A 25,371-nucleotide genomic window follows, 5' to 3' on the forward strand; every position below is an offset into this window, starting at 1 on the left:
TTATCCGCTTTAATGCCAAGCGCCAGCCTTTGAACATAGTCTAGTGTGTGACCTCAAAAATAGTCACGAGTCAGCATTAATCATTTGAAATGACAACAAAGTAACAAATCAATTTAACCATTGAAAACAAATGTAAATTTGTTTTTCAAATAAACAAAAAATCAACAATGGGTGTAAAAAGTCAATGATTATTTTTTTTCAGTTTTTACTCCAAATAAGGGGAAGGTCCATAAGAAAGTCTAGAGCCTGTTCCAGCCATCCTGCTTGTGGATGCTTTTGCGGCTGAACAGCCGGCACACCCCGCAGAAGAACCTGACGAGTCTAGTTGCTTTCCTTGTAGGAGTCTCGCTGGAGATAACTGCGGGGTGAACGTTGAAGACAGGAGTCTCGCAAGAGATTACTTTGGGTGCCGTGTTGAAGACGGGCGTGTATCTGCCCTCGATCCAGATAGGTGTAGGGGGACGAAGAATGTCTCCCCTTCCAGTCGGGTTCTGTGTGAAGGATTTCGGCCATACTGGTGGAGACGGGGTGTCCTCAGTCGGGTATACGTCCTCGACATCAGCGGCATGCACGTGATCCTCTGCAACGTTGACAGAGCTGGACATCGACCCCTTAATTAAGAAACGAAAGATGAAAAATGTGTGAACTGTTCAAAACATACATCAAATAGAGACAAAACTATGTTGGAAACAACGTGATCTAGTCTAGATTGATATGAGAGAATAATAATTAATAATTTTGAATTAGAAAACATTATATTTACTTTAACTGCTTTGATGGCAAGTTCGGGGTCGATATCACTGTGGAGGAGATAGTCCCATAGGTTTATTAATTCCTGCCAATCTGAAAAAAAACATAAAACATTGCATTGAAAAACAAAGGAACACTAGTGCTGAACAAATTGAAATTCACGTAAAATTGAAACCTTTTCAGTTATAAGGAGAAGTCAACATACCGTCATTAGTACTGTTGTCAAACATTGCCGGCGATTTTCAGGGACAATGACGTGACGTCACAATAGTTGTGACGTAGTTGTGTGTTCTAGGTGATGTGTTGAACAGTGACATGACGCCAAGCTGCTGCTGCATTTATAGATGAAGCGCGGACGTTAGAGAAGACGATTGACAACCTTGTCCGTTGCTAGGCCTGTTGGAATGTCAGGGTCAAAGTGTGAACTCTGATTGTTCCTTCTGTCAAGTCTTCGACGACGTATATTATATATATCTGATTTCATTTACTTTGAAAGCTGTAATAAAAATAATACCTATATACTTTAGATAATAATCCGACAAAAACGTTCGAGAAAAATCACGAATCTCTTGCCATACAAATAGGAACGTTCTTGAGAATCTATTTGGCGAAATGAGGTCAATTTTAAAATGTCATATGTTTCAGAAGAATATCTCCAAACTCCAAAACAACATCAAGGACCGATTATGTCAAATTAGTGATGTATCAAAGTTTTGACGACATCGTGCTTACATTAGCGGGACATTACTTATGGAGGCTTGATGGCACTGTTAATCTGCGATACAAACATTCCTGACATTACAGTGGTAACATGCGGTAATAATAAGCGGATGAACGCCAAGCGCGTTCCATAAAGCAATTGTGACTTACTATACTGCCGAAATCATCTCATATCGATCTACTTGCATTTACATCCAACTTTACGTGCTCCTTTTTGCGTGTAGATCTATCGAAGAAGAATAAGCGAACAGCAATAGGTACATGCAATCGCGATGGCCGTGACCTTAAAATTACATTTTGGCAAGGGCAGTTAATCCAACGTAATGATTATTATTGGAGTGATTTCCCTTTAATCATTTATGTTGTAGATTGGTATGTTTGCGTGCAATCCTATTAAAACAGCACATGTCATTTCCTAACTTCTACATAGATCTACTGTGTAAGAAACTTGTCAGTTTGAAATCTCTTATCAAAACAATAATAAGGTGGGAATTGACATGTTCCTGTTATATTTAAACATATTTGAACGTAATGTGTAGTGTACAAAACGAACAATAATTAATATAAGCCAACACAAGTTCGTAATACTATTTGAATCTCACATAAAATGTTCAGCACGCGCACATTGGTCCACTTTGTTGTAGCAGGCGACAGCTCGGCGTTTTCAAACAATATTCCGGCATTTAGGACACAGAAATTCTCTCATCAACATACAACACTGATTTGACGCCGTGTTGATGCCAATCCACCTCACAGCGACAGAGATAGATAGAGGGTGTCAAACCCCACTCCACTGAATACCGTCTAATTTGTCACCCCTGTATACCGAATACTAATTAACACAAATCTCAACAGCATATGTCCGAATCCACTCTACAAAGGCAGAATGTTGATCACAGACGAATGCTGTTAGAACACATTCCTATGTATAAAAGGGAGCGATTTGAAGTAAGGTTACTGAAAACAAAATTTAGAAAATACAACAAATATAGGATTTTTATTACCCACCATTACATTTTTTAAATACGATTTTATTTGTGACCCGTGTACCACAATATATTGCTGAGTCCCGAATACCCTCTAAATAGACCCCGAATCCCCCGTACCCAATGGGGGTTCGCAATCTCAGCGATAGCCCATTCGCGGAACTATAGCCAATTCCCATTACAGTACAGTGGTAAAGTTGTTAATATTATTTCATAATTAATCAAAGTAATAGCTACAGTGTTGTGATATTATTTCATAATGAAGTAGATGGAGACATGCAGATATTGTTAAAATTGGAACCCACAACGTTGTGAGTGCGTTTGTTATTTTTAACCAAAAACCATACTTCTCTATGAGAGTTACCTCCATAATGGTAATATGTTTACTCCTGAAACCTGATACGTCAATTATTCACACTGTCCAAAAGTGCTAATATCTCGCTACACGGAAACTTGCTCAACGTTAGAGCTATAATTACTGTTTGAGTTGTAGCTCGATTATTGTTAAATAACATCCACTCATTCACTAAAGGTGTGTAAGTATGGTTTCTTTTCACAGCGCATAGGGATTTCACATTTCTTCACTCCCGATATCAACGAGCTTGCAGCGTCATGGTTTATGAATGGGATATGTTTACTCTTTTTATTTTATACTGTTTGTTTGTTTGTTGTTTAATGCCGCACTCAGCAATGTTCCGGCTATATGGCGGCAATCTGTTAGATAATCGAGTTAGGACCAGACAATCCAGTGATTTACATCAAGAGCATCGATCCACGCAATTGAGATCGATGACATGCATCAACCAAGTCAGCGAGCCTGACCACCCGATCCCGTTATTCGCCTCTTACGACAAGCATGGTCGCCTTTTCTACCCCGGATCTTCACGGGTTTATTATATATTGAACAGCAAAACATTAAATCAACAGACTAATGTAAAAAAACGCGATACCTCCAAAATGCATATATTTCAATGGGAAACTTCCATGAATTTTTAAATTTTTTTTGAGGTTCGGTATATATCAACTGCCAGGCAAAAAGAAAGTATACACTTGAAATTGGGATTTGATAAAACAATTACAAACGTTTTTAAAACGTTACTAGGCTGATAACAGTCGCCAAAACACTACAAACTTAAGGTCCAAAACACAACTAGCTAGGATACCCGTTTCATATTCATCACCATCGAATAAACATTTATTGTGTGTTCCATTTTCAGCCACCACCAAAGATGGATGTATACTTTCTTTTGTACGGCAGTCTAATTTAAACACACATTGCAACTTCAAAGAAAATTACAAAGCCGAATGCTCTTACACCTTAACCGTAGATCAGTCAATGGTGTGATGTGGGAGCACGAGGTGGAAACGTCCTTGATGACATCCCGCTTCATCAGTCGTGGATGTCGTGACGCGAGGACGTAGCAAGGTATGAAACCGGCCCTCAAATCAGATATCACACGCAATCAATCAACGGCTTATCAAACATTTAATGACCCACCCAGCATGCAGTAACAGCATTCACCGACTCTGTGGAAGACTTGCTTTAAGTCATTCTATATTTATATCCATTGAAATTAGGCTGCGCTCCACTAAACGACCGTGTATTATAAACGTGAAGAAACTATTCCAGTGTTTCTGCAGGCTTAGGAAGTCGTAGAGGCAAACGCGGATCCAGAGTCGGGGTCGCACGGAGAGGGGTTGCATGGGTATCCCTTTTGACGCATACTATTCTTGTTGACGCAAAGAGAAAAGATAACTAAATCATTCTTATAGTGATGAAACTAACAATTAAATAAATATTGTTTTGCTAGCATACGCAAATTGTTTCCCGAATTATTTCATTTTTTTTGAAAACGAGTGTATCTCTGCTTGAGACGTTCAGTAGATTCATCACACGTATTTGTCATCTCAAAATGTTGCAAGGATGCACAATAAGGAGGTGGGGTGAGATGAAATAGGGTTTAATGGACGTAGCAACAAGAACAATATGGTGACGTTTTATATTACATGTTTTACATCAGATGTTAATGTCAATGGACCACGTTGGGATTCCGGGCAGGTAAAGTTCCCTCGCAACTCATGCTAGTCCGATTAGGCGACTGAACAAATCATGTGGTCAGGGTCGATGATTGGTTGGGTGGCATCGGACAAATCGAGTACCACGATGGCTAATATTAATAACTGGTTTGTCTGGTCGAGACTCGATAAATCAAAGGCCGTCGTTATATTACTGGAATACAAAATGCTGTGTAGAAAAACGCCTACCCTTAAAAGTAGAATATGATAATAATACACAAAGTAAATGGTTGAAACAAGATAGAAGGGTTGCCCTGGATTATAAAACAATTTCAATGAGGCATTTCAGGGCAGACTAAGTATAAATCCAAGGAAGTCAGTTTGTAATATTTAATGACGTTGCAATTAAAAACACAACAACATTACAATAAATACGTACTCTCACGACACTCACGCATAGTTATAAACAGTTTTAGTGTAGCGTATAACAAGTAAAGAGTTGATATAATCTGTTTAGAACCACGTGACTGTATCAACAAAAACAGAAACAAACAACCCATAGTATAGCAAGGAATATCGTAATAGCAAACTCATTAACCTGATTATTTGATATAGATTCAGTAGAAACACATAAGTAGACCATCAACAAGACCATCACCATGGTAACATGCACACGATGAAAGCAATTGAACAATGCTTCATAGACTTACTTATGTACGCTGTTTAATGTTTAATATGGCGACAGACACAACGATTTATACTAATCGCTTTTATGGGTTACCTAGGTTTCACCATTAATAATATGATGTATCCTATAAATCATGGGTATTGAATTCGGCACCCGGCCCAGCTACTAGTGAGTGAGTATGGTTTTAGCAATATTCCAGCAATATCACGGCAGGGGACACCAGAAATGGGCTTCACACATTTTACCCATGTCGGGAATCGAACCCGGGTCTTCGGCGTAACGAGCGAACGCTTTAACCACTAGGCTACCCGACCGCCCCTGCCTAGCTCCTAACACACCCAACGGGCGGAGCTCAACACGGAGTCTGGTGAAACTACTGGTAACGTTATATGATGCGAAGAAGCAGAAGTAGTAATTGAAAAGGTAGTCAAATAACTATTGCCATGGAATATCATATAGGATATTATATAATTAGTTGTGCACAAAGCTTTGTATGCCTATAAGTAGCCGTACCTTTAAACAATAGCTCAATAAAGTAGACACAATTTATGGATAACAACTTCATTATTTCTTCTTTGCTTGGCGACGGTATAAGGATCTATACCAAAACGTCGCTTTTTACAGTAAATAAGATGTTGGTATCCATAAATTGTGTCGACATTGTAACTTCTAAGTTATGCCTATCAAACAACTAATAGCTCAACAATGGAATCTTTGAAAAGATTGTTCTGATTATATCCCCAACCTTAAGACAGAACGGAAAGAAGTACAGACTGTATGGTGTTTTAGCAGACCAAACTGCACCACTCATAATGAACCTTGCCAGCAAGATGCAACACATGCGCGAATTAACAAACAAAACATATAGGAAGTACATATACATTACATTTCAATGTCAGCATTGTCGCATTGTCGATATTATACTGTTCTCCTAATGCTGGTAGGTATTTGGCCGAGGCCACAAAGATATCACAATCACAACAAATGAATATATATTCTGCATGAACAGCTTGGCACCGGCCTGTACCTTTCTGTCAGCGTTCTATACCATGTGTGGTTCCATTGTTCTGCCTCATAGCAAGGACATGACTGTATGCCCCAACTTAAATTAAAACACATCTGGACATGATTGTCACGAAGTTCCTTAATAGCAAGATAGCGTTAATACCATTGAACAATGTCATCAATGCATCAATATTGTGTCACATATCAGCTCCAAGTTTCATAACGATCACAGATAGCTTAATAATAGAAATTCCTGCATTATTTTCGGCAATGGTAGTTTTGCAACTTTCCTCATAAGATGAAGATGACATTTTGATGCCAGTAGAGTTCGCCTTATAACGAGGCACGTCTGTATTTTCAGTGACCTTGGGGAGCTAGCCAGCTCCTTGAGAACGCCGACTACTTCCGGGTGGTGTTTGAGAAGGGGTAGCTTCTCCCTCTGACACTTGATGATGAGATTGTAGTAGCAATAGGCACCCGCTTCTATCAACATGTCAACTATACGTCTGTCCGTACACACCTGGAACGCTGTTGATATCGGCGTGTGGCCGTTGTAGCCGATGCGATTGGGGTCGGCGCCGTTGAGTAACAAAAGGCGCACTGTGTCATAGCATGCCGATTTCACCGCTAATATAAGGGGAGACGACCCCCTCAACTGCACTGCGTCAATGATGGCTCCGTAACGTACCAGCAACGACGCGATGCGGACGTTCCCGTGAAGAGCGGCCACGTGCAGCGGACGTAACATGGTCACGTCAGCTAAGTTGACGTCACAACCATCAGCCATAGCTATGGCTTTGGCCATGTCGTAGTTGCTAAGGTCAACGGCGTGCCATAGTGCTGTGCAACCGCGGTCATCTTGGATATTGACGTCAAAGCCTCCTTGTATCAACAACTTAACCATATCTACGTCTCCCTTGACAATACACGGGTACATTGACATCAACTTTAATTTATCCCTCTTTCGATATTCTCGAAGTTTGTAGCAAAATTCGTCTATGTCCACGACGTACTTCATGTTAACGTCACTCCCACGTGACACGAGATGACGTATAACATCCTTCTGGTTCAGGGAGACTGCGGCGTCCAGTAACGTCATGCCCAGTCTGCCGACGGCGTTCGTGTTCCTGAATGCATGGTTGACACTGAGCCCTCGACTCAGATAACCCTTCAGTGAAGCGACGTTGCCAGTCGCAATGGCGTCGTATAGGTCGTCTTCAAAATAATACATCACGAATCTGTAGACTTCAGTCCCTCGGAATATATATAGTTTCCATAGTTAGTGTCAAAGTTATCATTTGAAAAATGATTTCTGACATAAGGTTTCCAGGGTAGGATTTCATAGATTCACAACAATTTTCTATCCATGAATTATTAGTAAATAGTCATCCAGATTCCAAAGTCACCAGTTGCTAGAATGACATGGCGCATTTTACGAACAGCACAGGTCCTCAGTCATGATAACCGACCTGGTTTCTGCAGTGCAAACCACTCGGAATTCGGCCTTCTCGTGTCCACAGCCAAGCCTATACACCGCATACTTCTGTCCCGAACACGGCAACATGGAACTGACCTGTGACAGTCGATAATGCTGCAGTATTTCCTTCCAGTCTGACAGCCCAAACATCTGAGCATGTTATGGTACCATATCACTCCTGTGTAATGATCTTGCTGAATGGGAGAGTCTAGAGTCAGGTGTATATATTATTTAACTGCCGAGGTCGCGGCGTCACGGTCGCCTAGCACAATGCAGGCGGTGTACACCCAGATATTAGGCTATCGATATTTGATCCGCTTAGGTGCTTGGGTAGGTCTTATCTGCGTGTCGCGAGTAACATGTATGAAAGTCGATGCAAGGAAATGCGCTCATCCAGCTCTCTTGACCAACAACAAATAATATTAACAAAAATAATATCTTTGTTTTTTTAAATAGTGTATGCTATTAAATCCTACCTTTACAAATCTGACTGATTCACATAAACAATTTGTCTTAAAGTACAATATACAAGTCTTATGAGTGCGTGGGTATGGTTTTACGCCGATTTGGGCAATATTCCAGCAATATCACGGCGGGGGACACAAGAAATGGGTTTCACACATTGCACCAATGTCGGGAATCGAACCCGGGTTTTTGGCGTTACGAGCGAACGCTTTAACCACAAGGCTACCCGACCGCCCCTACAAGTCTAATGAGCGAGCACGCTTTATAAAGGTATAAAAGAAAACAGTTATGTAATTCATGAACATTATTAAAGCAATATGTATATTTCCGTGCATAATATTGTTTTGTTCAGGATACGAAAAGTATCCTTCTTATGCTTCGTGATAGTATTTATTTACTGTCTTATTGTGTCTCATAAGCCTTACAGCTACACAATACATTTAAATTATATGTCCATTTTTGGTATACAGCTTATTAACGCGACACAAACAAGCTATTTTCTCTGTTTCTGTCTGTATTAGGGGCGGTCGGGTAGCCTAGTGGTTAAAGCGTTCGCTCGTCACGCTGAAGACCCGGGCTCGATTCCCAACATGGGTACAATGTGTGAAGCCCATTTCTGGTGTCCCCCGCCGTGATATTGCTGGAATATTGCTAAAAGCGGCGTAAAACCATACTCACTCACTCACTGTCTGTATTATCGCAGAAATCTGCAATTCTGATCACAACAATGAAACACCTTTTTAAACACCAAACACCCTTCTCCATATATAAATACACAATGGATGAAATGCTTCGCTACGGATGTTTGACAGAGAATATATGGCTTATAAACTCATTTAATCAAATCATCCGATTCATGTGATACTCTTGATACACATGTTTATTTCATCTAAAGACTTTGTTTTGTTTATTGTTTAACGCCGCCATCAACAATATTCCATCTATCAGACGGCGGGCTATGTGATAATCGAGTCTGGACCAGACAATCCAATGATTGCTATAATGAGCAACGATCCACGCCGTCGGGGTACACCAAAAGACGTTAAAAGATGGTACTCTTGTTACCCTGTCTGGAGCTCGGCATTAAGGGGCTACAACAAGGACTGGTCGGCTCGGAGTCAGTATACTGTGTCTGAGTGGGATATTCATGTTAAACTGCGGCATGGTATCTCAGTGTGCTAGCACTATAAATCGGCATCAGTCCGGACTAGTACAAGCAGCCACACACACACACACACACACACACACACACACACAAACGCATGCACGTCGCTATATAAGTGCAATAATCTTGGACGCGACGTTAACCTAATTTCACCTCACCTCACCGTTGGAGTACAATGACACGCAATCAACTATTATAAGTGATGCAACGAGCCTGACCATCGCATCGAACTGCGACGTAAAATCCGTACGACACTCATGAGAGTGTAATTATTTCTTTATTTACCATTATTTCTTAATCCCTTCAAAAAAATGCACTGGTCACTGTCGACGCCTTAGAAAAACCACAACTGTCGAATGACGTCAACAATCTTCAGCTAGAACGCCGTTTTTAGTGTGACGTATAGTCATAATAATATTTGAATGACATCCGGATGACGTAAACAATACACTAGTGCACATATGATTTTTAAGAACTCGATTATTTCTGACCCAATGGGTAATATATTTTTACGATAATTTTGTTTGATAAGATTAAGAACTGGTGTTTAATGTCTATACTTGTGACGTTGTTCTAACAGTGTAGAGGTATACCCCACCTTTATTATATTGCATCTATTGTTAAAAATCGTTCTTTGAAATTCTAGAAAACATAACGTCACATTGACCTTATTTTGTTTGTTGTTTAACGCCGGACTCAGAATTGACTTTAGACTTCCTTATTGATTTATTCCGAAAACAAACTACCATTAATTTGACTTGAAAATGTCGAATAAATTCCTTCAAATATGAAGACGTTGTACCAGAGACTTTATTCTATTTGTAATAGTTCTGTTAAAAGGTTGTGGTGGTATGGGGGATTATGGGTAATTGTATAGGAAATTCGTGCATTTCTAATGTTATCTACAATTGTCTGTAACAATTCATTTTGGGTATATGTGTTTTACTGTGGAAAGATTGTTTATCAAATTCAGTATGGAAGAGAGGTAATCGCATTTTAGTCAAACACATGAGTGTGAATTAAAACCAATATTGTTCAGAGAGACAGTTTTAGGCCACCAGCCCATAACGTTGGAAGTACAGATTGAAGCGCACATAAAATGTTTACAATTTACAATACATGGTTTCTACGTTTATCTATATATTTTAGATATAATATAATAGCATAGATTTGTTTGGACACTTTCATTTTTGTTACTAATAATGTGCATTAGAAATGACGGTGCGGGCGGTGCCTGACGTCTTTTCGAAACATTTGACTATTACTATTGCTGCTTCTGACCTTTATTTCAACTTTGTATTTTTTTAACCGGCGTCTGTTTGTCTTGTATTTTAACCTTCATTAGTAACATTTAGTTCTTTATTCGTAATATTTGACTTTTAACTTTGTATTTCTTAACCGAATGGCCGCCCATAGGGTATTTGAATATCTTCCAGTGTCTGTAAACCAAGGTTACTACATCTAAATCTAGCTAATAACGATTTTAAAGAAATACTTATTGGAAAAGAAAGATAACTCTCTAAATGTAGAAGTGACTCGTACCTTTTGTAACTATAAGAATCAGATAAACTGTCAACAGATTCATACCATGCTTGCCTTAGATTGTCTGAAAGGCGAAGTTTAAACTGTTGCATAAATAACTGAGAATCCCCAACACCTTGAGAAAGCCACACATAACCAAAACCAAGCTTGAGAAGAATACTCTTGATGTAAGTAACCTATGTACACTCTTCAAAAAAAGAAACGCATAGTTAAAAAGTAAGGATATTTATTAAGCGGATGTAAAAGTATCTACACAGAATATGCGTGAACACAATCAAATAAAATTAGACACAGTGATCGACAAACGCATTGTCAGCATTAATTCAGTTAAGTCATTGCACATGTTTAGCCACAAGGGGGCGTCATGGTCAGTACCTGGTCACACCACCTCTTGCAGGCGTCACTGCGCGACACCTCCTTGGCACAGATTGCACAAGTCGCCGGATTTTTTCGTGGGGAATTCTTAGCCATTCCTCCTGTAAGGCGTTGGCGAGTGGTGCCAGTGTGTGGGGACGCTTGTGACGTTGACGGACGCGTCGATCAAGTTCATCCCACAAATGTTCAATCGGGTTGAGATCAGGCGATTTGGACGGCCATGGAAGGACATTGATGTCCTCATTAACAAGGAAATTAACTGTTGCACGTGCTGTGTGGGGCCAAGCGTTGTAATGTTGGAACAGCTCCCTCTGGCGGTCCAAAGTTGGGAGGAGGTGAGGACGCAGAATTTGGTCCATGTATCGGTTTGCTGTAAGACTGCCCTGGACAACCACTAACTGTGATCTACCCGTGTATGATATGGCTCCCCACACCATAACACCCCCTCCACCAAATCGGCCCACCTGTCGAACGTTCATGTGTTTCAAAACGTTCATGTCGACGTCGGTATACACGTTGTCTTCCATCCCGTCGTTGAAGAAGAAAACGTGAGTCAAACGCGTCGCCAGTTCCTGAGATCCCATGCCTGTACTCTGTTGCACCACCGGACACGTCGTTGACGGTGTAGACGTCGCAAGACAGGTCCAACTTTTGGTCGTCTCGCTCGAATTCCCACTTCCCTCAGACGATTTCTGATGGTTTGGTCGGAAATTCTTCGCATACCAGGCACTTGTCCTGCAGTGTCCGTTGCTGTAGCAAATCGATTCCGAAGGTGATGCAACCGGATGTACCGATCCTGAGCAGGGGTGGTCACTCTTGGTCTTCCACTTCTGGGATGATCTTGAGTCGAATAAGTGCGGGTATATCGATCCAATAGTCGAGATATGGTGCTTTGGTAAACATTGAAGTGTCTTGCAACGGCAGACTGGGACTCCCCTGCTTCCAAACATCCAATGGCGATATTTCGGTCAGCTGCAGTTAATCTTAGCATTTTTCGATCTCCGTTCACGCCAGAAAATTCGTAATGAACTGATGAATTGTGTACGGCCTTTTATAGTCAGTGTCTCTACTCTTGTTTCCAACACTTTTGCACTTGCATTGTGCTGAAAACCTTTTTCTGAAAGCAATTTCCGTGCATCCATTTTTGCTGATAAACGTTTACCAAAAAACAAACATTTTGAGATGTGTTTGCCCGCAATGCACAACAAACATGACATGATTAACGGGAATCAAACATAAGAATAGTCTTTATGACGATTGCTGGGGAAAAAATCTAACTGGAATTCTCAAAACACCTATGCGTTTCTTTTTTTTTTAAGAGTGTAGTTCTACCTGATTCATCGAAAGATTTTAACATAAAATAACACTAGTGAGGTAAAATGAATTAATCTAGATGAATTAATCTTCACCAATATATTTAATTGCCCTTGACATATCCGTGAACTGCAATGGCAATCTCCCACATTCACCAAGATCCATATTGTTGTTTACAGTTTTACCAACTCGATTCCAAGTACGGTATACATATTTGTATTTGGAGATTTGGGGCTTAAGATACAACCTTGGCGGGTTCCCAGATGGCACGTTAAGTTTTAAGAAAGGCCAGTTGGACTTCTAACACATGCTTTAAGCTGAGAATACAGACAGACAGAAAGATGTATTCAGTATAAAGGCCAGAGGCTCATAATATAGTCAATATAAACTGATTATTATTTTTACAAAATGGACAACGTCTCTCTGCATATTCAATATTTAGTGTCTCTAACAGTTTCTACGGCTAACCCAAAGTTACTACATCTAAATTTTGCCAAAAGACCTTAAGTAAACAGGGATATTTGATGAAAGGTACAATCCAACTTTTAAAAGGGACTAAACTGTACATAGTACCTACCCGTTGATGAATTCATTGGAACAGTGACAATATAAAATCTGCCAGTTATTCCCAATATCTCTCAAACTGTCAAATAGAACTTATTATGATTTACTGTTTTGAAGGCCTTGGCAAAATCTATAAACACAATAAAATCTACCTTTTTGCTTAAGTGCATATTTCTGTAGGACAGCATTAAAGGAGAAAATATGGTCAGTTGTAGACTTATCAGCTCTAAATCTGGTTTGATATTCACTAAAAATGTTTTTTTTATGATAACATTTCTGGGGGTGAGATGTCAATTAAGATGGATGTAAACACCTTGCAGCGAGAATCAATCAAGGATATACCCCTGTATTTGTCTTGGCTATTTTTGCACCAGCCTTAAACATTGGGCAAATCATACTTATTCTCCGCGGGAAACTGGCCAGTTTGAATTAATTTTGTTAAATAGTAAAGTAAAAAGAGTCAGAGTATTGGGTTTTGATGAATTTATAAATTCTATAGCAATAGCATCAGGCCATGGTATTAATAACTATTTCTTAGTTTATCAATGTTAGAGTTCACTTTCTGTTCATATTGTTTTAAATATGCCTGTGTTGCATATATATTCGGGAAATTATTTAGTTTGCCACCGTGTTGAGGCATATTGCATCAAAATTATTCTTGTATTAGTCTAACATTGCACAAACACTGGTAAAACCTGAGGCCCGAAGTTGTTGCATACACTGTCAAGAGTTTGCAGTCAGAGTGGAGCCAAGCTCCTTCCCAGCGCGTGACACAGTATTAGAGCGCTCCGCGAACGGGCTATCACTGTGAGGAGCTTGAAAGTGGCGTGCTACGAAAGTAAATGTAAAATAGCAACTGCATAACGGAAACGTTATATTTAACGGACATCTAGCTATAACAACTGAGTCTAAGGAAGCATCTTTCTCAGAAACATATCTTAAACTACTGAACAATACAACATGTTGTCCTGAATTATTTAAAATTGTGTTTCGAATATATGGGGGAGAATTGAATTCCATATATTTTTCGAATCCAACTTTTACTAACACGCACTTGCCGGTGTACCGCAAGCATTGTTCAGAGTTCAGAGTGGATTCATAGTGGCTTCAGTTGCGAATTTGGTCAAGTTTGGGTACACGTTAAGTTGTCAGTCCAAAGTTCTTCTGCGATCCCTCTCATCTGTCACCAACATGCCTCCAAAGTCAAAGAAAAAGGTAAGTACTAACGCGCTTGGATTTTTTAGATCATTTTGCTGGCTCCTTCTCAAATGCCGGTATAACCCGGTTCTTGTTTACCGTAATATATGAAATAACGTCTTACGGCGGGAACAATGCCTTTGTCAGTATGGCACTGTGCTTTCATGCTTTTATGGGCCCCAACCAAGATACAATGATATTTGTTTGTCTCAGTTGCTGTTTGTTTTTGTATGCAATTTGTTATTGATTGTTTGCCTTCACGATCCTTCTTTTGAAGAGTGTCATAACTTTGAAGGAAGGAAACTTGATTAAAAGGAAATCCCCCAAAGTTTCAAACTTGAGTCCTATCGTTTGATTTTGTAAATGGTTTCATTACCACTGTTCATTCTAGATCACGTAGATTTCTAGATTTGGGACATTTTACGATAGAATCCCCCCCCCCCCCCCCCCCCCAAAAAAAAAAAAACCAAAAAAAACCCCCAAAAAACAAACAAAAACAAACCCACCACCACCACCACACACACACACCACATTGTCATAAACCCCACCACCACCCCCAACTCACTGTATATCTGTTGATGACAATGAGCAGTTGTAAATAGAGTACTCGATTTATGTCATTATTTTTATCCATGAAATGTTAAAGTCGTTATGATATATTGTTTAACATGTTTAATATGCATGATCAACTTCAGCACTTGCTCATGTGTTAACAGGTCGCTAAGGAAGTAGCTGACGCTGCTGCGGCTGAGGTAAGTTGTGGACAACAGTTATCAGGATATATAGACACTACTTAGTTTAAATCACCTATCTATCAATGACTATCATGTCAAATGAACTACAAGCAGTCTATTAGAAGTGAGTGAGAAAGTGATAAATGTCTTCCACACTTATTGTTGTGGGCGGTCCCTAATCTATGTTTCATCTATGTAGCTATAAACAACACTTACTCTCTAAAAATAATAGCTATGACAGTGGTAAAAACTAACATAACTACCTGTAATAAGGAACAGTGTGCAATGTAGCCCCCTACTCGCAAGCCCAGGGCAAGCACATTTTTAAAAAAAATTTTTTTATTGTTCCTGGTAAAAGTACATCATGTTTTGATGAGTCCAAATACATGACCAGGTTTTTTTAAGAAAGTACATATCATTCACACACATTCACACTCACTAGAAGCTTTAGTATTAATGAAGACAGAATGCAGGATATATATTTAGTAAAGTTTTGGAATAGCAAATGTTTATATTTTCAAAAGGTTTTCATAAGGAGCCCATTTCGTATAGAATTCAGTCTGTTTGGCTTTATTAAAGTGTCTATATTTTTCCATTTGGTAATAATATTTAACCTCATTATGGAAATGTGTAATGGTTGGGCAAGCACAATTTTGATTGGGATAAAGATTCTGAAATGTCTCTAGCCCGACTGCCTACTGAAATTTAAAAAAAAATGTTTTATACTTAATGAGTAACATTGTATGCTTTTACTTTTAGCATCTTGAGACAAACTTGTACCTGCCAATTTTGAATAAATTATTCTGATTATTTATACTAAGTAAAAATATAGATTCATACCTTAAATGTTCACTTTAATGGCTGTTACACCAAGCACTAATTAGCAGTGAAAAAGTAAATATTTTCATCAATTTGGCCATCCTGTCTATATGAAAAAGATGGCTTATGCACCACAGATAAGAGCACATACAAGTATCGTGATACGTATCGGATCGTGAGCAAGGTATCGTGATATGTATCGGATTGCACAAGTGTTGTATCATCCCAACCCTACTTTTAACATGTTTAAATCATGATATTTGTCTCATGTTTTTTTACAATTTGGGTTTACTTCATAACCTTTGCAGAATCAAATTTCTGGAAAAATAAACTAGCATATACTTAAAGTAGTGATATTTGGATACTACCTTTTAGAGACTAGCTTGCCCATCTGGCCAGCGATATTTCCAGACTATTTTCACACACCATGCACACTGCAATGGGATAGCATACAAGACAGTCCTGGTGGGGAGGGATCAGAAGTGCAGAGCTCCAGATAAGCTGCGTACCTGCGTGAAATACGCATCAGAAATGCAGAAATATGCAGTAAATTATAATCCAAGCGTATCAAATACGCAGCGAACATTGCCAACCTTGCCAAACTCCACGATGACAGTCACATCATGATCATTTGCCATCACACTTTCGTGTGGAAGTATCGTGGTATTTTTGAGTCCTATAAAGCTCTCGAACCCACACGACACCAGTTTGCAGGGACTAGATGAGTAGTGTTTTTAAATATTTAACTTATATACCCACATGTGTAAAAACTAGTGGGTAACAGAAATTTGAATACGCAGATAGAATTACTGATACCCAATGATTTTAAAATGCATGGGTAAAATACCCACAACACCAAAAGCTTATCTGGAGCTCTGGAAGTGAGTAGTCAGTACAGCTTGGGGCCATTAGCATGATTAGTCAGTAAAAAGGTTGTGAACAGGTTTTCCGCATAATCAGTAAAACGTGTCGCAAACTGGAATCAACTGCCTGTTAGTGAAAAATTTGAAAACACATTTTCCAAAAAGGTTAATGAGTCAAGAGTGTTTAGGTTAATGTATGCAGCTGGCTATGCATGTTGACTGGGTTAGATGGCATGGTATTTGTTAAGTATGTGTTCCTCCATTAACAGGGACCTCCAGCAAAGAAGGGGAAGAAGGCAGAGGCAGATGAGGTAAGATGTTTTCATTGGTCCAATAATCTGTGGCAGATCTATTTTAGGAGTCATACTGTGCATGATGTATGTTCATCTGTTCATCATTAATCATTGTTTGTTGTAATTGTATCTTTGGCGGTTGGATAGCCTTGTGGTTAAAGCGTTCACTCCTCACGCTGAAGACCTGGGTTTGATTCCCAACATGGGTACAATGTGTGAAGGCCATTTCTGGTCTCCCCCACATTGATATTGCTGGAATGCTGCTAAAAGCGGCATAAAACCATACTCACTCACTCACTCACTCACTTAAAACTGGATCAAGTAGGGAAACAGTAACAAAAGTAAATGTGAAATCCAATGCACTGTTAGCATGGTAAGGTATCTGCCTGTTATAATTCCTAATAAGGTAAAATTATATATGCACAGGTTTATTTAGAATTTTAAACAAAGTACCTTTGGCCATGTTGGCATTTGGAATATGTTTTTGTCCAAACATTTCGATTTTGTTTAAAAGTGTCATTTTATGAGAATGCATAGATATTGTTGCGTTACATTTAGTGAAACTGTAAAATATGGTATTATGTTTTAAAGCCCTTTTCACTTTATTGGATGGGTTATCATTTAAAAATAAAGGTAAGATAATCAGGTTATAATAATAATGACTTAAATTGGGAATTTTTACTATCATTCCCTTTCAAATACTGGCCGATGAGAATGCCGAGATAAGTGGATGACTGGGCCTCAGCTACAGTGTTGTTATTGTCAGGGTGAGGAGGCCACGCCCAAGAAGGGCAAGGGGAAGAAGAAGGCCGAGGAGAACGGAGACGGAGACAAGAAAAAGGTCGTCATTCCGACTATGACCTTGGACGAGCAGGACTTCTCCTCCAGCGCCAAGACCAAAGCTGGACTTGACTGGAACTTGAAGATATCCTCCTGGAACATCAACGGAATCAGGGCGTGGCTTGGGGTAAGCAGTAGGGCTTCACATGACAACTAGCCTGTTAGCAGGTTAGTCTGTGACTAGTGAATGTCTAAAGGGACCATTAGTTTCTCTCAAAATCTAGTTGTTTTGCATGAACTGAGCTGTGACAAGTTCATTTTATCATCTATAGTGTCTACACTGGGGCAGGTGTGCCTCATCACAGTTTTGCACTGTGTTAAAAGAAGGTTTACGATAGTTTTGCATTTTTTTCCATTTCACTGATGTAACACTGTGTATTTCTTATCAGGTTGATTTATATATTGGGAAAATGGTTTTGTTGAGTAAAGGCGTCTAATGGTATTGGATGGTCAGACTTGCTGCCTTGGTTGATGCATGTCATGGTATTCCAAATGTGTTGATTGATGTCATGATGTCAATCACTGGATTGTCTTGTCCAGACTCGATTATTTACAGACCGCCGTCATATAGCTGGAATATTGCTGAGTATGGCGTCAAACAACAAACAAATAGATTACAATAAAGTGGAACAGTGCAGACTGGCAGAGAGATAAATATCTTCCATTGTTATATAATATTTGTTTATCCCCGTTTATTATCTTGTGCATCTTATATCTCTTCTAGTTCAATGATATACAAAAAAGTGAGTAATGTTCCAACTAAAGATGTTGACATTATTTTATTGTGTTGCTCATCCAGAAAGAGGGTACTGCCTACATCGAGAAAGAGGCCCCAGATGTCTTCTGTGTCCAAGAAACAAAGTGTAGTTTAGATAAGATGCCTGATACAGTAAATGTAGATGGTTACCATGCCTACTGGTCGTCGGGGGAGACCGAGGGCTATGCTGGGACAGGCATGTATTGCAAGGAGAAGCCCATTGAGGTCACATATGGAATCGGTGAGTGGTTGGGTTGTCTCCCTTTGTCTGTTGTACCATGGGATGTGGTGTCTGCACGACGGGCAATGTAGAACTGTATTACACCTTTATGAATCAAATAATATGGTGGTATTTTGTTTATTATGTGTTTATCATGTTTATTTGCATATACTACTTGAAAAAGCTCTAAGGACCACCCGATTTTTTCATATTACTATAGTTGATCTGTCAAACCATGACAGATTAACTTTTGTTAAGTAGAGTCGAACACTGGTATCTCAAACCTAACGACTGAGTTGTAACTTCAGGATATCCTGACATTCAATATAGTGAGGCGTGAACATCCAGACAGATCAAGTAACAGTAATATAGGTACCAAGCAATACAATTGCGTACACAAGAAATAATGAACATAATACATGCGATGACAAATTGAAATGTATTTTGCTGGCATTGATTTGTAACAATTATGACAAATCATTTATTGTACATGTACTTTATTAGGTATATCAGCAATCTCCATTTTGTCTGTACACTTGACGAAAGCAACGCAGCCCCTCATGGTTTATTCTCCCTGCAGTGTTTTATTGTACGATGAACAACAACCACGAGTCGTTTATTTCTTTTATGAGATATCAACATTATGTAAAGCCTTTTTAAGTAAGGATGTTCGTAAAAAGTACACACATTTACCCGTATTTAAATCATGATGACTCCCTGAATAGAATTCGACAGAGGCAATGTCGGACAAGTCCTATTTATGAATGGGGGGGTTAAGTTTGGTCTTTCCTGCATATTCTCACAACTTTCACTTCGATTATCTGTACCTTTTCTGCCATTACCGATTGTCATGTCTCTCTCACGTTTGGGTGCAGTCGTTCGGCCATTGCGTTCATCTGCGCTATACAGCTACATCTCTGGGGATCAAGTCACCAGACACTTCCCTCTCAAAAATAACCCTGTCCAGTTTATGACATCATCAATTTGCAAGCACATGTTTGAATCTCCAGAAATGACGTCATGATAGAACAATGTTTCATCGTGAAATAAACCATGCTCCGCTCTTCATTGTTCTTTGCAATTTATCGTATAGCTATCTTATATTTGTCAATACGGATTACCAATACAATTGGATGAAATGGTAGGTACATAATTGGTTGAACAATTGGTTTAAATTGTGCTGTAAATTTCACAGCAATGTGTTGGAAATGTTACTGGGTGTACTTACACTTCTCAAAACTGTTAATGTGGCAATTGACAACTTGGAGATAAACATGCTAACAGTACAAAATTCTATGGTAAAGTCAAAGTTGGGACAGTCCAAGGTTCGAGATAGTACTACGTGTATGTATTTTTATCTCAAATTGGGGATAAGTGGGCAAAATTATATGTTTTTATATAGTGAGGCTGTCAGGACCAGAGAAGAGGTTCGGTATGTCAATTCATTTGAGATGAGGTTTGACTGTAATATAGAATATTGTTAAAAGCAGAGTAAAACCCAACTCCCTCACAAGGGTTCCTTGGCCATGGTAATGAAAGGGAGATAGCTGTGACAGGCTTCACGTTGTTGGTACGCCCCACACTCACCTTGTTGGTAACACTTGCAGGTGTGGACAAACACGACAAGGAGGGACGGGTCATCACGGCCGAATTTGAGAAGTTCTACCTGGTCACAGCATGTGAGTATTGTCACAGTGACGTGCACCTGGGAGGGGGTGCTGGGTTGGGTTGGGAGGGGAGGGGAGGGGAGAAACACTGGTTATTGTGGCAATGTCATGTGGAGGGGTGGGGGTACTGGGTTGAGTAAGGGGTGACTCTAGTTATTATTCCTCGCCCCCAAGAAGTGGGGTGGGGGATATAGGAACAGAGTTTTTCCATCCTTCCGATCACTGCTCATGATCTCAAATTTTGTCATAAATTCATTTTTTACAGAGTTATGTCCCTTGCTCCATGCTTTTCAATTTGCTGCATACTGCGTGAAATGGGGACACATTTTCTTAGAAACTACTGAAGTTACAGTAATGAAAGTTTGCATGCTTTTCTAAGAGATACTTGTCAAGACTGAGTTCAGAAATTGATCCTGTAAATGATTTTCTTACAGAGTTGTGGCCCTTGATCCATGTTATTTTACTTATTGCATAGTGTGTGCAATGGGGAAAGGTTTTCTCAGAAACTACTAACGTTATTGTAGCAATGTTATGTCGAGGGAAGGGTGTTAAGGAATGGTATGTGGTAGTGGATGTATGGATGACACTTTATAGTTTACTTTGAAGAAACCTTGAAACTATTTTTATTATGCTTGTGATACTAACGTGTACTGCCACAAACAGTATGATATTATATCACCATCCATGAAATCACATTTTGACTTCTCATTATATTTTAAGACTACAGTATCTTATAACACATAATTACAATTCACAAGCTTCAATTCATATTTATCATGATTTATGACATGGCATCAAACATTTGGACTCATTTTCTATAACTTATAACTGTTTATTTCTTAAAGGCTGTGTTAGGAAATAATGTCTGATTAATTGAAAGCAGACATGTATTGAAATGTTTTGAAAGGATGTTTTTCTGGCATAACAAACTAACGAGAGAAGAATACGATTTATTTTTTACCAGTAAGCACACATGATGATTTTTTATGGAAGTAAGTTGATGTCAAACGTCTTTCTTTATGACGTCACAGCACAATTGCATGCTAGCACCCATAAGGCCCCTTTTCTCCTGGTGGGTCACATATGTTATTCTTGCTGTGGTAAACAATCCCTGTTCCGTTTGTCTACATATGAGACTTGCTGTATGCCTAATTATGAGCTATTTCTTACCTTTGTCTACATGATATATGTTTATTCAGACATTCCGAACGCTGGGCGTGGTTTGACCCGAGTTGACTACCGCACGAAGGAGTGGGATGTGGAGTTCCAGGCCTACATGAAGAAACTGGATGCCAAGAAGCCCGTCATACTGTGTGGAGATCTCAACGTAGCTCATCTTGACATAGGTAGGCCAGACAGACCTCACTATGACGAAAGTGGACAGTACACATATATGACAGTCAGTCATGGGTAGGCCAGGCAGACATATGATATATGACAGTCAAACATGGGTAGGCCAGGCAAACGGGTAGGCCAGGCAGACAGGGGAAGGTCAGACAGACAAGGTTAGGGCAGGCAGACAAGGGTAGGCTAGGCAGATATCTATGACAGGCGAGACAGGGGTAGGTCAGGCAGACATGGGTAGGACAGGCAGACAAGGACGGGACATGCAGGCAGACATATATGACAGGCAGACAGGGTCAGGACAGGCAGACAAAGACGGGACATGCAGACATGGGTAGGACATGCAGGGGTAGGTCAGGCAGACAAAGACGGGACATGCAGGCAGACATATATGACAGGCAGACAGGGGCAGGACAGGCAGACAAGGATGGGACATGCAGGGGTGGGATAAGCAGGTAGGGGTAGGACAGGAAGACAGGGGTATGACAGGAAGACTGGTAGGACAGGCAAACAAGGGTATGACAGGAAGACTGGTAGGACAGGCAGACAAGGGTAGGACAGGAAGACTGGTAGGACAGGCAGACAAGGGTAGGGCAGGCAGACAGGGTAGGACAGGAAGACTGGTAGGACAGGCAGACAAGGGTAGGACAGGAGGACAGGCAGACCAGGGTAGGACAGGCAGACAGGGTAGGACAGGAAGACTGGTAGGACAGGCAGACAAGGGTAGGACAGGCAGACAAGGGTAGGACAGGAAGACTGGTAGGACAGGCAGACAAGGGTAGGACAGGAGGACAGGCAGACCAGGGTAGGACAGGCAGACAGGGTAGGACAGGAAGACTGGTAGGACAGGCAGACAAGGGTAGGACAGGAACACGGGTAGGACAGGAAGACTGGTAGGACAGGCAGACAAGGGTAGGACAGGAAGACAGGGTAGGGCAGGAAGACTGGTAGGACAGGCAGACAAGGGTATGACAGGAAGACTGGTAGGACAGGCAGACAAGGGTAGGACAGGCAGACATGGTAGGACAGGCAGACATGGTAGGACAGGAAGACTGGTAGGACAGGCAGACAAGGGTAGGACAGGAAGACAGGGTAGGACAGGAAGACTGGTAGGACAGGAAGACTGGTAGGACAGGCAGACAAGGGTAGGACAGGAAGACAGGGGTAGGACAGGAAGACAAGGGTAGGACAGGAAGACTGGTAGGCTAAGTAGATGTATATAACATAGTGTACATCACAACGGTAGATCAGGCAGACAAAGCGTTCTAGACATGATCCCTGTCAACATGTGAGTAGTATACATCTCACCAGAGATTGGAACCTACACATGTTTCCTAATTGAAATAATACACAAGAGCCTATGACCATGAACAGACTCTCTTTACTTTCAGACTTAAAAAATCCCAAAACCAACAAGAAAAATGCAGGTTTTACTCCCCAGGAGCGTGAGGGGTTCACCAACCTGCTGAACGAGGGCTTTGTGGACTCATTCCGCCTACTGTACCCAGACCTGGAAGGTGCCTACACTTTCTGGGCCTACTTCATGAACAACAGAGCCAAGGATGTAGGCTGGTGAGTAGTTTACCTCTCCTTTTTACAACAACCAAGAACCGTTCTACCAAATCTATGATATTGCTTGAAATAAGAGGTTTGATGCTGTCTCTGATGTACAGTGAGTAGTACAAGCTGAAATAACTCCTGTATACATGTTGTCAGTGTTATTCCACACCTCAGGCGGTGGCATCGATTCCTCTCACGGGTACAATGTGTTAAGCCCGTTTCTGTTGTTGTCCTGCCATGATGTTGCTGGAGTATTGTTAAAGTGGCTTAAGACCTCACTCACTCACTCACATGGTGACCTAGACCTCACTCACTCACTCAATCACTCTCACTCACTCACTCCGTGGTGACCTAGACCTCACTCACTCACTCACGTGGTGACCTAGACCTCACTCACTCATGTGGTGACCTAGATCTCACTCACTCACATGGTGACCTAGGATACATGAACTATTATGATAGTATTTGACTGTGTTATTTGATACAAGTAAACACTGCAGTTTTTAAATGGTTTACAAAAGGGAACATATGTTTAGAAATGTGATGTTTGCTTTCAGGAGACTGGACTATTTTGTGATGTCCGAGCGTCTGACCGACAATCTGTGTGACAGCATCATCAGGAAGTTTGTGCAGGGTAGTGACCATTGTCCCATCGTCCTGTTCCTCAACATGTGAATCCTTCTCCATCATCGTCATTTAGAATGTGTGGCGATGTACATCATTGTCCATATACAGGTCGTGAACACACTAGCCATTGTCCGGAACATGGTCAGTTTGTTAATACAGTGATACCCAGTTGTCTGGAGACCCGCTTCTCGAAGGTTGTTCGGAAGGTCTATAAATACCCTCTCATACAGAGGAACAGTAGTCTGTGTCTGTACACACCCATGGGGATTCTGGGTTAAAATTGTCCCTAGAACCTGCACTGGTCGTAAGAAGTGACCTCGTGGATCGGATAGTCAGACTCAGTGACTTGGTTGATGACTAAATCGTTGTTCACAATGTCGATCACTGGATTGTCTGGTCCAGGCTTGATTATTTACTGACCGCAGTCATATAGATGGAATATTGCTGAGTGCTTCGTACACAACAGACAAACTGTATCCGAATATGCAGGTGGCCCAGTTGTGTAAGGCGCTGAAACTTAATTGCAGATTTACTTACCTTGGCCAGCTAGGATACTATCCTGAGTTTGAATCCTGGATTTGCCTTTATTATGATTTGGTTTGTCAGCACCATACCGGTTGTTGTGGGTTTCACAGAAATGGTAAATGTTTCACATGTTTAATGTTTTCACTTCTGTTTGTCTTTTTCATATCTGACATACTGTCCAAAGTACAATGAAGCCAATCTAACTTACTGCTCTTTACCCATGATTACCTCTTCTACTGTGATTACGAGGATATTCACCAGTTATGGTCTTCATTCACATCTCACTGTGTAGTCAGTGCTCGTTTTGTTCAGAATCATGGTTATTTGTAGATCATTTTTATTAAAAAATCATTTGCATTATTTTCTTATTCTTTTTACTGTGGATCTGATGTGGACAAATTGTTATCACCTTTTTCATTGAAGACATTGATACCCATCTTCAACACTTCCAAGGTCTGTACACACTACGTTCCTCCATCCTCAGTGAATACAAGTGGCAGCCCTCTCGTTGCCGTGATTAATGCACAAACTAAGTTGCTTCAAGTGAGTGAGTGAGTGAGTTGGGGTTAATGCCGCTTTTAACATTATTACAGTTATATCACTGCATGTTGCCTTAATGTGGGAGGAAAGCCCGAAGTGATGCAGGTCTCAGACGTTTATCACTTTGGTGAAACCCACAAGCACGGGTATGGTGCTGACAAACCTAGAAACATTATCGGGGCGAACCGTGCACAAGGGACAACACAACATAACCCAAACTCTGCACAGCGAATTGCGACGACTGGGCCACCCGTGACCCCGCTTCCAGTGAGAGAGAAACCAGGAAGTTTCAGACCATGAAGCTCTCTCTCTATGCAG

General features: G+C 40.5%; 3 protein-coding genes across 3 annotated transcripts; 1 reads left to right on the forward strand and 2 right to left on the reverse strand.

The window, feature by feature from the left end:
• Positions 1-239: 239 nt before the first annotated feature.
• On the reverse strand, positions 240-980 carry LOC139473863 (uncharacterized). Its single transcript, XM_071256645.1, has 3 exons — positions 956-980; positions 764-843; positions 240-611 (listed from the first exon to the last, which is right to left on the reverse strand). Exons 1-3 carry the CDS (start codon positions 978-980, stop codon positions 240-242), a joined length of 477 nt encoding a protein of 158 aa, XP_071112746.1.
• A 5,221-nt stretch (positions 981-6,201) lies between these two features.
• Positions 6,202-7,559, reverse strand: LOC139476016 (ankyrin repeat and SOCS box protein 8-like). Its single transcript, XM_071259253.1, has one exon. It carries the CDS (start codon positions 7,394-7,396, stop codon positions 6,392-6,394), a length of 1,005 nt encoding a protein of 334 aa, XP_071115354.1. The 5' UTR covers positions 7,397-7,559; the 3' UTR covers positions 6,202-6,391.
• Positions 7,560-14,109: 6,550 nt separating this feature from the next.
• LOC139473861 (DNA repair nuclease APEX1-like) lies at positions 14,110-24,643 on the forward strand. Its single transcript, XM_071256642.1, has 9 exons — positions 14,110-14,282; positions 14,981-15,016; positions 16,950-16,991; positions 17,740-17,940; positions 18,613-18,811; positions 20,398-20,469; positions 21,657-21,803; positions 23,193-23,373; positions 23,919-24,643. Exons 1-9 carry the CDS (start codon positions 14,259-14,261, stop codon positions 24,034-24,036), a joined length of 1,020 nt encoding a protein of 339 aa, XP_071112743.1. The 5' UTR covers positions 14,110-14,258; the 3' UTR covers positions 24,037-24,643.
• The last annotated feature ends 728 nt before the right edge of the window (positions 24,644-25,371 follow it).

The sequence above is a fragment of the Haliotis cracherodii genome, unplaced genomic scaffold (genome assembly GCF_022045235.1).
Source record: "Haliotis cracherodii isolate W230 unplaced genomic scaffold, xgHalCrac1.p SCAF_3, whole genome shotgun sequence".
Classification (NCBI taxonomy): Eukaryota; Metazoa; Mollusca; class Gastropoda; order Lepetellida; family Haliotidae; genus Haliotis; species Haliotis cracherodii.